The sequence below is a fragment of the Anguilla anguilla genome, chromosome 19, assembly GCF_013347855.1.
Source record: "Anguilla anguilla isolate fAngAng1 chromosome 19, fAngAng1.pri, whole genome shotgun sequence".
Lineage (NCBI taxonomy): Eukaryota > Metazoa > Chordata > Actinopteri > Anguilliformes > Anguillidae > Anguilla > Anguilla anguilla.
In genome coordinates, this window is record NC_049219.1 from 14,890,572 (window position 1) to 14,904,986 (window position 14,415).

Genomic DNA, 14,415 nt, shown 5'->3' on the forward strand with positions numbered 1-14,415 from the left:
ATGAAAACCAGCATACTATCGGGCAACATTGCTTTAGACGAACGAATAGGCAACGTTAATGTGTTGCTTATTCATTGTAACAATTATTGAGTGTAAATGATAATTATGGATTAATTCGGACGGTAATCCACTGGTTGCCAAAGAATAACAAAATATAAATTGAATAATAATAATGAATTATCTGATAATATCTGAATATTGGGGGAATCAGGAGATACATGCGTACCATGTTTACGGCCTTGTTGTAATTGCATAAAATTACTATAAAAACCATAATCATAAGCAAAGGGTGGCAATGGCTTTCTTTATTGAAACAAAATGCTTGAAGCTTGGATCAATGGGTAAACTGCATAGACAAGGATGCTGATGCGAAGCAGCACTCTTACGAAGTGCCCCCGAATTTCAGCTACTTGCGTGCTAATAGCTCCCCCTTGTGGAGAATCGTGAGTGTGTGAGTGAGTCAGCCAGTTACAGCACAAGCCAGGTCCACGAGGTGTTTTGCATCCAATACAAAGTGAGTTGAGATCCCTTTGCAAGAGAAACTTGGAAAAATTAAGACTTGCACAACAAATACTATTAAATTTTATTGTGTTATAGTGTTCACAGGAGGGACGATGGTCACTGCTCAGCCTGGTAGCTCTGGAGCTAGGTCCTCGGTAAGGGACTATATCATAGCTCAGGCTGGTAGCGCCACACCGTGCTGCTGGTCAGACCGTAGTTCTCCTCCCTCACAGCCCCCGGCAGCTCGTACCGGGCCTGCGGGAGCAGCCGCCTCTTAATCCCGTGGCTCTCCAGCTGGGCCCGCCCGGGGTCCCCGATCAGAACCCGTGTGCCATGGGTCCGGATGCAGTGGCGCAGCCAGGCGTGCAGGCCGTCCGCCAGGGCCTCCTCGTAGAACATGTCCCCCAGCAGGATGAGGTCCCAGCCCCGCGGCTCCGAGCCAATCAGATCCTCCGTGGCGGCAGGAAGGGGCTCCAGGCCGTTCAGTTCGCAGTTCAACTTCGTGGCGATGGCCGCAACTTAAATGAAGAGCGACAAGCTTCATTTACTCCTCGCCCGCTATGAGTGCTTACATTAATGGTAAGGGCAGCAGTGTAGTATAATGGCTAAGGGGTTGGTCTTGTAACCTAAAGGTCGCAGGTTTGATTCCCTAGTAGGACACTGCCGTTGTGCCCTTGAGCAAGGTGCTTAACCTGCATTGCTCCAGTATACATCCAGCCGTATAACTGGATACAATGTAAGTCGCCCTGGACAAGAGCGTCTGCTAAATGCCTGTAATGTGACGTAATAAGCCCGTATACAATTCATCATGTTTATACACCTTATCAATGGAACAAATGAATGCCCAGATCTATGCAGCGATGATGCTCGGCGGCTCACCTGGGTCAATGTCATTGGCCAGGACGTGAGCAGAGCCACTCATTTTGGCAGCAATAGCTGAAGCCCCGCATCCACTCCCGAGATCCAGCACCTTCTTATCCTTTGCAACTCCCGGGTTATCTAACATATACCTGGAAAAAAATGCGATAGTAATTCATACTTTACAACAAATGTCACATGATCTATTCAGTTCTATTTTAAACAAAGACAGTGACTCATTAATAATGACTTTAACTAGCATTATTAATTAGATAAAGACAATAGGCTGACATAAACAGAGAAACTAGCACAAGCACACAACACTTGGTACAGTAAGTCAGCCATGTGAATTCAGCCATCTTTGAGCAATGTGATTTGGCCAAATCAACAGTCTAAATTATGGATCAATGTAATGGAAATGTGTTTATTTTGCATCTGAACATCTCACTGTTTGCAGCCAGCACCTTTGTCTTCTCTGGGGTACTTCATAAAACAGGCTATGGTGTGATCATATCAGTCTCTGTAGTCTCTTTTTACAAGGAAAAAGACCCAGGTCAAAGTATGGCTCGTCAACCAACAAACGTGTTTTGCACAGACACAACTCTAAACAAACAGTGCAGCAAATGTAAAAAGAGTACCTTGCAAGGGCTTGTCCACCAGGCCAGTAAATTGCCCAGTATGGGTCTGTGAACGGCCACAGCTCTGGTCTTGCGTGCCAGAAACGACAATTTGGGGTAAACAACCTTAAACGGATTTCCGGGGTCAGGTTACCACCGCTCACTACCTCGGTGTTTTCAACAATGAACTGTTTTATGTCATTTTCAGAAATTAATTTTAGAGTACAATAACGCTGACTGCTGCCACAATACTTTAAAGTTAGAAGACGACCTTCTGTAGAGTACAAAATTCGAATCCATTGGACAAACATAATAACTAAACTGTATTGGTAAATTACAATATAACTGATGTACAGTACATCTGCGTTAGCCGAGCGCTGCGTAACTGGCTACGCACTTTACAATGGAACTGCATGATGTCGAGATGACATTTATAAGATTTCAACATTAAAAGATGTAAACATTTACTCAAAAGTTTAATGGGCACGTACGATAACCATAGAACAAGACAGAAAGCTCTAACGAATACAATAAAAACATTAATAAAAGTGTTTCATGACCTACAAAGTTCTGAATTCACTAGCCAGTTCCACTGTTGTGCAACTTTGTTATTCTTCCCCTACTCGTGTGCGTCAATGTTGTTGGTTCTGCCTGATAGCCATTCATATCTTCGTTGTCTCGCAAAGTTGTTTCGGCTTATTCATTTTTGAGTGCTTTTAATCTGAATTGCTCTAATACTGATTTTCTTGAAACAGATTTTATTATTTCCTTAAGGGTTTTTAAACGTCGTAAAATTAAATTGAAAGGAATCGCCTTGTTTTCATTGCCCTTTTTAATTCCAACGCCAGATGGAAGCAAAGTATAGCCAACAGTATGACTGGCCTGACATAGCCATTACATTAAACCTAGATTAAATGTTTACACGTTCGATAACAAATGCCAGTTTTATACGTCTGTATGAACCCATTTTATTTGCTCGAAAAGTCAAAGGAAAAAGATAGACAGTTGGGACGAAAGTAGCAAGATTATCAAATGTCATTTTCCCCATAAAGACCAAAGCTATGTTACCGTGAACATAAAATGTACCGTTCAACTGTCCATGTTCTAAGCAAATAACAATCAAAAGGCTTTATTTCGGGGGGGGGGGGGGGGGGGGGGGGGGGGGGAGGTGTTCTTATGAAAAACTTGAATTTTAAACGGAAACAATTCACTGAGCCATTTATTAGGCATCGTTTTCCTTGGAGAGACGTGTGACTGATCTGTGAACTGGGGTGTTAATGTTGTTTGCTTGAGGTATGGGCATGCGCCCTTGCTGTGAGCTGTCCAGAGTGCTGATCTCTTGACGCACTTCACCAATCGGATTATCAATTCACGGCTGTGCTATTAATTATGAACGACGGTGAAACTGTAGCCTATTCCTACACCGCACTACGACCTTGGAAATGGTGAAAGAACTATGCGCATCCGGTCCTATTATTGTGGAATGACAACCACTGCCGCCAGTGGTGGTGGCGAGAACGCAAGCCCCGGACAAAAGAACATTCCAGTGTCAGGTCGATTAGTTTTGTTTTCGGTAGCAGCTAATGATACCCTGACTCACAAGCCCTTGCTTTTGTTCTAACTGTAAAAGCGAAACATCTCCCCACGAATTTCCGCTGATTAACTCGTTCCTTCTGCGTTTCAACACTAGGTGTGAGATTGCCCTGTGAAGCGGGGTCTTTGATCTCAGTAATTTAAGCAGTCTTTCCGGAAAAATACAAAGTCCTTAAGCGCCATGCAGACTAATGCATTAGCAGCAAATTTATTTGCCTAGATTTTTAAGTAGACTTAATTACAGTAAAATAATAATAATAATAAGATTTCAGAAAAATGATATCGTTCAGGTTAAATTGGCTACTATTCAGTGAATTTAAACTACGTCATTGTTCAGATTAATTTTTATTGATTATAACAAGAAATGTGAATAGTGAAAATTTGAGATAGAGGCAGAAAATAAGAAAGAGCGCCTATTATTGTTATTCAGATTGAAAGATTTTTATGGAATTTTAAACTGGATGTGGAATTGGATTTATTTGAAGAGAATATCCTTATATAATCATCACATGTGAGCCCAGTAATTCAAAAGTAGGCCCCCCACTTGTGTTTTCTGGATTATAATGACTTTAAATGGGAATATTGCGAAGTGCCTACCTATCTTATAAAAATGATTGCTTTAAGTCCTGAAATATTTCATTTACCCGCTGCAAATAAACGCCTCGATGTACCACAGATGCACACCACGTTGCTTGTGCAATCTACCAGAATAACACTCAGCCTATTAGGCTATTCAAATAAATTGCTTTGTTGATTTTGAAGGTCCCGCTCTACCACGTGATTCTCCAAGCTCCGGCCCCCTTGGCAGCTGAAAGCGAGGCAAGCAAACATTTCGCTCGTGAGCGTCTGATCAGTGTGGAGCTGCCAGCACTGTGTAAGGAGAAATTCCCTGTGTAGTCTTAAATACCCCCTAATAGAAGCCTCTGAAGACTCAGTCCTTCAGAAAAATTACCCTTTATTTTCCGTTTAATATAGTATCTGTGTTGGCTTTTGGCAACTATCTCTGTCTGCAGATTTTCCGGAATGAAGATTTTGCCGTTGGAGTAGGAGAGGAGCACAAAGCTGAGACCGTGTTCCCAGAATGAGTGGAGGCAGCACGGGCACTGGAGCGGCCCCATGCCGCTTCGCCCACTACTTCGTGATATGCGGTATAGACACTGAAACCGGTCTGGAACCCGACGAATTGGCAGGTAAGGTTCAATGTCTGCTTTTCTCACGCGTTATCATTTGACCACGCAAACATGCAACGCTGTTTAAAAAAACTTTCAGCATTAATTGTATCCTATGATGGTGAAAAATATAGGGCAGTGTGCGTTGCAAAACACAGCTGAAAAAAACAGCGGAATTGTCTTGATTTGAACGTTTCTTGCATTTACTAAAACACCAAGGTCCGATGTGGATTACCACGCGGTTTGTAAAGCTTGCTGTGGAAGGGCAACTGAAACACAGATTGCACAACGTATAATGGAAACAAACGTGCGTCGGTGTTATTGTTTTGTGAAAGTAGGTTAAAAACAGAATCACATATTAAAGCGTATTTGTGCCTATATTTGAGAGAGATAAAGATGTTTGTTTCTACCACAGTTGCCTCGAATTTGTTATAATGACAACAGCAGAACAACATAAGCCTGTTCATCCGTAAAACACTTATGAAATAATCACTAATGTGGACTCAGACCGCGGGACACGGGAAGATAGCCCTGTTTATATTTTCGGATACTGTTTTTCTCGGGCTGATCTTACTCATGTATTCGAAATTCAGTATTTCCATGCAGTGCTCTTAAAATATCTGGTCGGAAAACACAACAGCCAATGAAGTAAACAAGACAAATTATCGAGTTCCTGGATCATTAGAATTCTGGATTGATCGATCTTGCCATTTCTACGCAGTGTCTTGTGGTGCACCTGAAGAAAAAGATAATTATATATATATTTTTTTTTTTTTTGTACAGCCAGGTTTTCTGGTCGCTACCCCATTGTTACAAAGCCTTTTCTATGTCTATTGCCCAGCGTGTCTTCACATGTTCTTAACATAAAATGTCGAACAGTTCACTCTGCCACAGCATAGGCTGTGATATTGACAGTTCAGATAGCTGGTAGCTCAACAAACATTTCTGGCCACGTAGCCAAACCTCCCTGGGCATACAGGCATTTTTGGCATTGCAGACTGGTACACTGGAAAGTTTAAGTAAGTCTGTTGCAGTAGCTGGATGATCTGGCGGCTTCCTTCGTACGATTTTTGTTCATCTGTGTTACTGTTTGGGTGTCTTTGGTTTCTTCCAGTTATGCAGTTAGTACATTTTTATTTGGCTCTGTCTCCCCCTTATGATGCATATTTAAGATTTCATAGCTGAGTCACAGCTGGTTCTGAGGAATATGGCATATTTCTAATAGGATTATTGACCAGTCTTTCAGAACATAACAGATGGACTGACACGTGTCCTGACATCTGTGTTTAATACAAAGGTCAGAGTGACGCAAGGCTGTGTGTACAGCCTTTTATCTTATCAATACAGCTCCTTGGTCTCCGGGAGGTTCAGTACTCAGGTCTGACCCAGCACCATTACATAACAGGTTCATTAGAATCTTGGTTCTTAGTGGCCGGTTATGCATAAAAATGTTACTGAAAGCGTCGGTGAGATTTTTTGCCGTGTAAAATGAGAAGAGACTTTTTTTGTTTCTGTTTTTATTGAAATGGACACTGGGGGCGGGGGGGGGGTGTCTTTGGATGACCAAACCGTGAGGCACTGGGTGGTGAACGACCGTGGCTGTGACTCTGTGTGGACCTGACAGGCTTACCCATAGTGCTTTGCACTCGCTCCCAGGCATGGGGCTTTGTGGACGTTTGTGGATCAGCTGAGTACAAGTGGCAGCCTCCTCCAAGGAAGGGTCCTTAGAGTCCGGGGGGAGACGAGTCAGTGTGTGGCAGTGAAGCTGGCTCTGCCTTGGAGAGGAGGGACGACCTGCACCAGGGGAGGGGGGCATTGGCTTGTCCTCAGGGTGCCGAAATGTGAACAGAGGAAATAAACGACATGATTTCCAAGAAACCGAGTTACTGAGTTTTTCAGCCAGGCGTGTCCCAGACTAGGGAATTTCCAATGGACGGCGTTCCTAAAATGCGGGCGATGCGATGCAGGGAACTGGGAGCGTCGTTGGGAACGGGCGCTGTTGGCCGGAGTTTGCATCATTCCGAGCCGAGCAGCTGCCAGTGGCAGAATGGATGCTGCCGTACCGCAGCGTCAGGCTTTCTGTCTGATCAGCTCCAGCTCAATTCAGTAATGGTTCATTTGGCTCGTTGTTCATCCTGTCGTCCATTGTGCTGATTGTGTACTCAAAATTATTTCACCTTTACATGCTGGCAAAAATGGGAAAACACTCCCTCACAGATTTCTGAGAAAAGTGTTACTGACAGAAACGTATCATAATTAAAGGACAATTTAATTATTAAAGACGTAGCAAATGATAACGAGCCAAGCCTGCATTGTTAACAATAATTTATAAGTTGAAGGAAAACATTATAAAAGAACTTCAACACGTGTTCAACAACCTGAGCAAGAGATTGGCTTGAACAAAAACCAGCATACGCAGGAGAGTTTGAGAGCCACTGCAGTCAGTGTGTACTGAACACACTGTAAATGCAGAGGGTTTTTTTTCCAGGATTAACTCAATCTGTTAATGAATATGATAACAGTGTTTACACTTGTGAGATCCGTGCACCACCTGCTGAAATCCAAAACATAATATTTTTTTCACATTTCAGTCAGTAAACATCTCTCTGCTCTGTGCATCTGTTTCTCCTTGTTCTCCTCTGCCTGCAGTCACATGACCTCTGTGTTGTCTAATGAGGGCATATGCCTGAGGATTCCGAATGATGTCATCGAGATTAAGGGGGTGGTCAGAGACAGAACAGGCTGGCACAGAGCCTGGCACATCTCCCCGTGTCTCAGCTCAGTGTTACCCTCTATTACAACAGAAAGGAATGGTGTTCACATTTCAGGCTAGTCCCACTGACCCACGCACAAGTATTCACTCACGGCTGTGTGCACGTGAAGACATTTACACACACAAACTCCCTCCTGCATGAATCAAGATTAATATGTGTATATGTGAAATGTAATTAGTTTTGTCCCCTTACTGACTAATTGCGCTTACCCTATTGTATGTTTTAGTGTTTGTATTCCTTTATTTGTTGGAACTCCTCCTGCTCTGAATTTGGGTTTAGACCAGCAATTTATGAATGAAAAGTATTTTTATGTACACTTACATTATTTATTTATTTTAGTTAGTTGGTTGGTTAGTGAGTAACTTAGTTGGTTGCTTGGTTAGTTAGGTAGGTAGTTAGTTAGCTACTTGGGTAGTTAGGTAGTTAGTCAGTTAGGTAGGTAGTTAGTTAGCTAGTTGGGTAGATAGGTAGTTAGTTAGCTAGTTGGGTAGATAGGTAGTTAGTCAGTTAGGTGGGTTCGTAGGTAGGTAGGTAGTTAGGTGTGATCCCCATAAAGCGACTGATCAGAAGCACACAAGACTGGCCCACATGAGCGTGCTGCCCTGCCTCGGGGCTGTGTTATTTTAGGCCTGCCCCCCTGTTCAGACAGCACCCCCCCCCGTTACTCCCTACGCGGGACGGCAGGCCTCCTGGGGGGCCGCTCACTCGGGCAGGGTGAGCACGGCGTCCCCCCCTTACGGGTTAGCCCCCTGCTTTTGTGTCCCAGCCCAGCCCCGCCCCCCACGCCATGGCGCAGTCCGGTCTGAAGGGTGTTAATGGGGGATCAACATGGCCGCCGCCGCTCCGAGTAGTTGTTTTAATCCGTCTGAACGGAGCTGCATTGTGTGGTGACCGCACGCCGAACCCGGCCATGTGGGGGGGGGGGGGGAGTTTTGTTTTTATGCATATTTGTTTGTGCTCATCTAAGCCCTGTTTTGCCTGTGAGCTAGGCCAGGCTGCACAAAAAGCCTCTGTGCTATCGGAGGTTCAGCTCGACTTCATTTGCAGTGTTGTCTGCTCTGCCGGGCTTCTGTAGCTCTGAGTGTCTGAATGCTGTTAGCCCGGGCAGCGCTGGATAAAAGATAAAAGGGGTTTTAAGTCTTTTTGATCCTCTGTTTCCTCTCTTTTTGGACTACATGGTGGTTTGTTTGTTTTTTATTTTTTTTAGCCGAGAGTCATGTGTGGTTTTGACTACATCAGCGCATTCAACTTCTCCCATTCATTCCTGGAACTTGCTCAATGAGCAGGCGCGTGCTTGGTGAATGACTGTCTGTCTGTGGGGTGGGGTTGGGTGCGGGGTGGTGGTGGGGGGGGGCGGGTTCTAAAATCATTCCCAGCATGCCCAATTGGCTGATGACCTCACTGTTCAGGGGTCCTGGGGCTCAGCTGGGGGTTGTGCTGCCCTCCTGCTGGTGTGAGCGGGCCCGGGGTCGGCTGCCTGTTTTCCGTGGTCCGGATTCCCCCACAGTGCCGCTCCCGCCTCTCCAGTCGCCGCGCGTCGCCATGGAAACGGGCCGCCCCGCTTCGCTCCCATTCGCTCTGAGTTGTGGTGGTTCTCCGGGCCCTCCGCTGCTCTGCACTGCTTTGCAGTCTTTTAGCGGGCGGTCTTATCCAGAGCGCAGATCGCAAGCACAATCTCTCTGAGTCCTCTGAGCGAGGGGGGGGGGGGGGGCACGCTGCTGAAAGCTGTGGCTTTGCCGCCATGCAGGGGTTGGCAGGGTAGGACGTGTGCCGCGGTTACAGTGACACTGTATTTGGGGCGTAGGCGCCGGCGGTGGGGATGTGGTAGTGTGAGGTGCTGTGTGTGCCGTGTGCGGTGGGGAGGGGGGAGGGGGGAGGGGGGTGGGGGCAGGCAGGGCTGGTGGGGTGCTGAAAGGTGAGAGCAGGGGGGCCTATTTTTAGGGGGTGATGTGGAGCACCGTTGGGGGAGGGGGGAGCTTTAGTAGGTCAGTCCCTCAGTCCCTCAGACAGGAAGAAGATTCTGCTTCTGAAGAGGTGGTAGCTGTCTCTGTTACACAAACTCTCTCTCTCTCTCTCACACACACACACGCACACACATACATTCTAGGTTAGTAATGCTGGTGTTTCTTTCCACCCAAAGCTGAAGTTACCCGCCAGTCTGGGATTCCTTGTTCCCCTCCTAGCAGATCTCTGAGCTGGGTGTGTGTGTTCATGTCTCTATGGGCTTTTTTAGGTGTGAGGGGTGAGGTGCAGGCCCAACCCTACGGGACAGGGGGGTGTCCCATGCTGCCGGCCAGGGGGCGGGGCTGGGCCGGCTGGAGGGGTGCAGCTCACAAAGGGGGGTGTGGAGGCGAAGCGACCCGGCCATCTGTCCCCGTCTCGCCCCCAATAACCCTGCCTGGAAGTGCACACAATGCGTATGCAAATACCCTCACACCCGCCGCTCAGCGGCCTGTCTGTGTGACTGTGAGACGGGGCCGGGGGGGGGAGGGGTCCCATCAGTGCTGCCCCCCCCCCCCCCAGTCAAAACCACCAGGAGGCCCCCCGGCCATGCGGCGTCTGTGGTGGTGTGAAGGACGCTTGATAGAAACAAAGCAGGACCCCCCCCCCCCCCCCAAGTCCTCTAATGCTCACCATGGGTTTTTGAGCAGATTGTTCTTGACCTTTAACTTCAGTTTTATTCTTTTTGGGTTTTTTTTGGGTTGTGGTTTCCTGTTTCTCATTTACATTTTTTCACACGTTGTCTTTTGAGTTTTCAAGTCGCAACCAAAACGGGAAAACAGAGGGGACACCCTCTCTCAAGATAACACTGCACACACCTCCTTCAGGTTGAACTTTAGAAAGTACACACTATCTGCCTGAATGTGCATTTGGGCCAACAAAAAGCAGTGTCTGTCCCAGGTCAGTTTTATGTATAGATGCTGTCACAACCACAGCAACCTCTTTGCTCAGACAAATCACGATGACCCCCCACCACCACCTTCCTACCAGTTAAGAGGTCAAAGGTCACGGTATTAACAGTCAGTCGTGCAGGTGACTGTGTTCCGCAGCTTGCAGCGCTGCGCCTCCTTAAGTTACCGCAGCGCTCGTCGCCCCCGGTTACCCTAGACCAACCCCGCGCTCGCGGACGCGCCCGGCAGTTCACCGCGCCGGCTGTCGGAGCGCCGCGGCTCCATCGATCGCCCGCGTGACCTCTGACCCCGGAGCCCATACGTTCTCCCCCATCAGCAGACACGGGGGGGTTGGGGGGTGAGGCACATCGCCTAGGAAAGGGAAACATGGCTGCTATTTCGGGTGAAAGCCTTCACAGCGTGAACTGGGCTTCCCGACTGAACTTCGCCCGTGACTGTTCGCTTGCGACAGCTGCCATGTTTTTTTTGAGGGTTTTTTTTTGTGTTGCCGTGCCGTACATCTCCCTGCGTAAGGAGGGCACTTTTCTATCGCTCCTGCAGCTCAGGCTGGAGGAGGTCTGGGGGGCTCTTGGCTTCCGAGATTACGGTGGGCGGGGCCACCACAGTGGGAAGCCTGCCCTCCTGTACTGGAGGCTAATGTTGCATAATTCAAAATGCATGAGCCAAATTGTGTCTGTTGCATAATTTATGCATACCTAACCCAGACAGCTGATGAGAAGACTGCGATAAGGCCACTCTGATAAAGGTGCCTTATGCAATGACGGGCATAAAGATGACGTTCATGTCCACATTTTCAGCGCTGATTTTTAGCTGTCTCTTTTAAAATCTCTGTGTTTTCTGCTGTTGGTTGCATTATTCCAGGTTCTTGAAATTACCTTTATGTGTTGCTCTGGAGAATTAGTGCTAGAATTTATCTTTGGTCTTAATTAGTCATAATCCTTTAGTGAATACACTCTATCAGTTCTTTTATTAATACTAGAAAATGTTGCACCAACACACTTCTAAGACAGTCAGTTGGAAGGGGCTTTTTAGGTGAGTGTGCAGTCAGTGATTTTGTGGAGCGTGTCACGGTGGCAGGTTATTGCTCTGGAAGTCATAGAGCAGGGGATTGTCAACAGGACTCTTGAACCGTGACTGCAGACTCTCCATGCTGGCACGTGGGTCCGGAGTCCAGGCGTTTGGGGTTGTGATTGGAGCTTGTGGGGGGGGCGGTGGGGGGAGGCTGTCTGACTGTCTGACGGTCTGATCTCTGGTGCGTTGGTCTCTGATAAGGGCTGGAACACGTCGGAGTTCTCTCTGCGCTGTGCCAACCAATGAGATTCCTGATTGCTGGTTGCTGAAGTTAAAACAAAAGCAGAACAGAAAAGAGACCGTAGTGAAGTCCCCAGGTCCCTGTTTAAACCGGGTGACCTATGAGAACGCTCTTCAGCATGAGGGAGCCCTTGTGAAGCGTGGCTTGGTCACACAGTAACTGAGGTCAAAGGTTGAAGGTGTGAATCGGGACGGGTTGGTTGAGTGATGACAGATGTCAGATCTGAGGACACACCCCCCACCCCCCTTCCTCCCTGCAGTGAAAACTCTGTGGAAGCATTATTAACAGAGCCATAAGGTTGTGGGGTCGAATCCCAGGCGGATGGTCCCTGATACAGCACCTTCGTGTGGTTTAAGCGGTCGCTGTGGAAATATGTCAGCTGACCCGGCTCAAGGGTGCCCACTGAGCCAATGAATAATGCAGCGTGAGGACTGGTGAATGATTGAGGGGGTTGTCGTGGCGACGGGGGGTGTGGAAGTGGCGGCTTCAGTCACCGCTGCTGATATTGAGCTGTACAGGGTGGGTGCGGGCTGCCATCCCACCTCCCCTACGCACTGTCCCATTCTGTTGGGACGTATGGCGAAGGTACACGGTTGGGTGCACAGGGTCATACAGCCCAAGCGCATGACTGTCCTGAACATAATACCGTCAGGTCCTCTTGGTCAGGGTCAATGCAGAGCTTCATCCATTTTGAATGTGCGCGTGCACATTCTTGTTGTCAGCTGTATAGATTAAATAGGAACCTGAATGACTGAATCAGTCAACGGGTCTGAATGGCAGCTGTTGTAAAAGAGGTCCTGCAGCACAGGGAGAACTGTGGTGTTCCTGTTGTCATCTTGGCTCTAGGAAGGTTATTACAACTGACAGAAAATGCAGTTTCAAGCCAGTGCACATTGAGCCGTCTTACCCGGTGTCAAACGGGCATCAGTACTTTTTGTCCTCTCCAGGGCATTAGGTCTTTGTCTGTTGGTGCCGTGTTAGTTTTAGCTCTGAAATGAAAGGTGTGTTATCAAGGTGTTCGTGTGAAACGCTGAACTCACGCACGGTGCTGTCAGACTGAGATATAGCGAAGGCCTAAAATATTCATATGGGTCTAGAGAAACTTGCAGAGTGTGTCTGTCCTCTCTCTCTCTCTCTCTCACACACACAGACACACACATGCGCACACACACGGAGTTGTGTACAGACCCAGACCTGTTGGCAGGGCTGGTAATTGTATTTTGGTTTTTGTGTGATTGGTGTTATGGTTATGAAGGGGGGCGGGGCAGTCACTGGGCCACCCACAGCATGATGGGAAGGTGAACCAGGAGGATTATCCCTGCAGGATTATTGTCAATTGGGTCTCAGAGGAGAAGTGTGGTGGGTGGCCACAGTTTATACAGAAACCTTCCCCTCCACATACACAAACACACACACACACACACACACACACACACACACACACACAAACACACTTCACTCTGGCCTGTGTCCCGCGGACTGTCTCTCAGAGTTTGGGTAGGGACTGCCATGCTGGCCTTAATGTCACTTGTGTAGCGATATAACCATAATCTGTCCCTGCAATTTCCCTCCCCAACCTCAACCTCTCTCTTTCTTCCTGTCCTTTGAGTTTCATCTCTGCAAAAACACGTCTGTCTACCTCCAGGTGCCTCTTCGTAGTCCGCCTTGCTTCGTTTCTCCCCAGAGAGGCTGAAAGTGCTCCACCAGAGGCTTGTCACACCACTCTTTTTCTGAATAGGGGACAGGTCTACAGAGTGCCTTATGCAGCTATTTGTGTTCCCCTGCCCTCTGTCTAGGGGCACTTTTTATTCCAAAAAAAAAAAGAAAATCTTTTCTCTCTTTCCCCCCCCCAAAGAGAATGGCTACCATGAAAAGTGTCATAAATTGTATTGCATCCTGCCTGTTCCTGTTCTGTGTGCTCCAGCGAAACCGCTTTGTAAGAAGTTCCAAGTAAGCCAGAGATGCTTTTAGATGCTTTGGATTTGCCCTCCATTAGCTGAACCCATTGTTCCAGTACAAAATGTCAAACTGGATTAGGCATAACTACGGGAGCGGATGGCTGAGGTTCAAAACAAGTGATTCCTCTAATGATATAGTTTCCCTTTTCCCCCCACAGACAGAGTAATGCCTCTCATGTTTTGAGTGTCCTGATTGGCTGGACGCGGCTTGCCGCTTGCGCTGGTTGTTTACCGTCTGATTGCCGTGATCTCCATGGCGCTGTTAGAATTATAATTGCCGCTCCTCAAAAGGAGCTGCATTATTATTCATTAGTGAGATGTACAGTACCCAAACACCAGGCTAACAGGCTCTCACTCTCTCTGTCTCTCTTCCCAATCCCTCTCTCTGTCTCTCACAATCCCTCTCTCTCTCCCTCTCTCTCTCTCTGACCCAATATACTCTGTTTAACAACCCCCCACCCTTCCCCACGACACACACACACACACGTACACCTCATTTTACCGGACACACTCCACAGACGGGAACGTGTAAACACACACACACACACACACACACACACACACACACACACACAGAGCGAAAGCGGCCCAGTCTGTGATTACGACCAGGCAAGCTAACAGGCCTAACCGTGGGACAGAGGCACCGCACATCTCTTTGTTTACTCATTAAACCACCAGGTTTTAAAAAAAATATCACAGAGTCTTTAGATTTGTGTATCTG

The 14,415-nt window shown here is 47.4% G+C and overlaps 2 protein-coding genes across 7 annotated transcripts in view; one reads left to right on the forward strand and one right to left on the reverse strand.

The window, feature by feature from the left end:
* Positions 1–288: 288 nt before the first annotated feature.
* On the reverse strand, positions 289–5,596 carry etfbkmt (electron transfer flavoprotein subunit beta lysine methyltransferase). 6 transcript variants are annotated; one of them, XM_035401953.1, is made up of 5 exons: positions 2,541–2,685; positions 1,998–2,066; positions 1,808–1,888; positions 1,381–1,511; positions 289–1,019 (listed from the first exon to the last, which is right to left on the reverse strand). In XM_035401953.1, the coding sequence occupies exons 3-5, from the start codon at positions 1,846–1,848 to the stop codon at positions 670–672; spliced, it is 522 nt and encodes a 173-aa protein (XP_035257844.1). In that variant the 5' UTR covers positions 1,849–1,888; positions 1,998–2,066; positions 2,541–2,685; the 3' UTR covers positions 289–669. The 6 variants fall into 6 exon arrangements, with proteins under 6 accessions (XP_035257844.1, XP_035257843.1, XP_035257845.1 ...); XM_035401952.1 differs by having other exon boundaries at positions 1,998–2,102; positions 2,468–2,599; XM_035401954.1 differs by lacking the exon at positions 1,808–1,888 and having other exon boundaries at positions 2,541–2,682.
* The window catches only part of dennd5b (DENN/MADD domain containing 5B), a 50,558-nt gene continuing 40,479 nt past the window's right edge, over positions 4,337–14,415 (forward strand). Inside the window, 2 exon segments of the mRNA XM_035401920.1 lie at positions 4,337–4,443; positions 4,583–4,759. Of these exon segments, the coding sequence (XP_035257811.1) occupies positions 4,651–4,759 (109 nt within the window). The 5' untranslated portion in view covers positions 4,337–4,443; positions 4,583–4,650.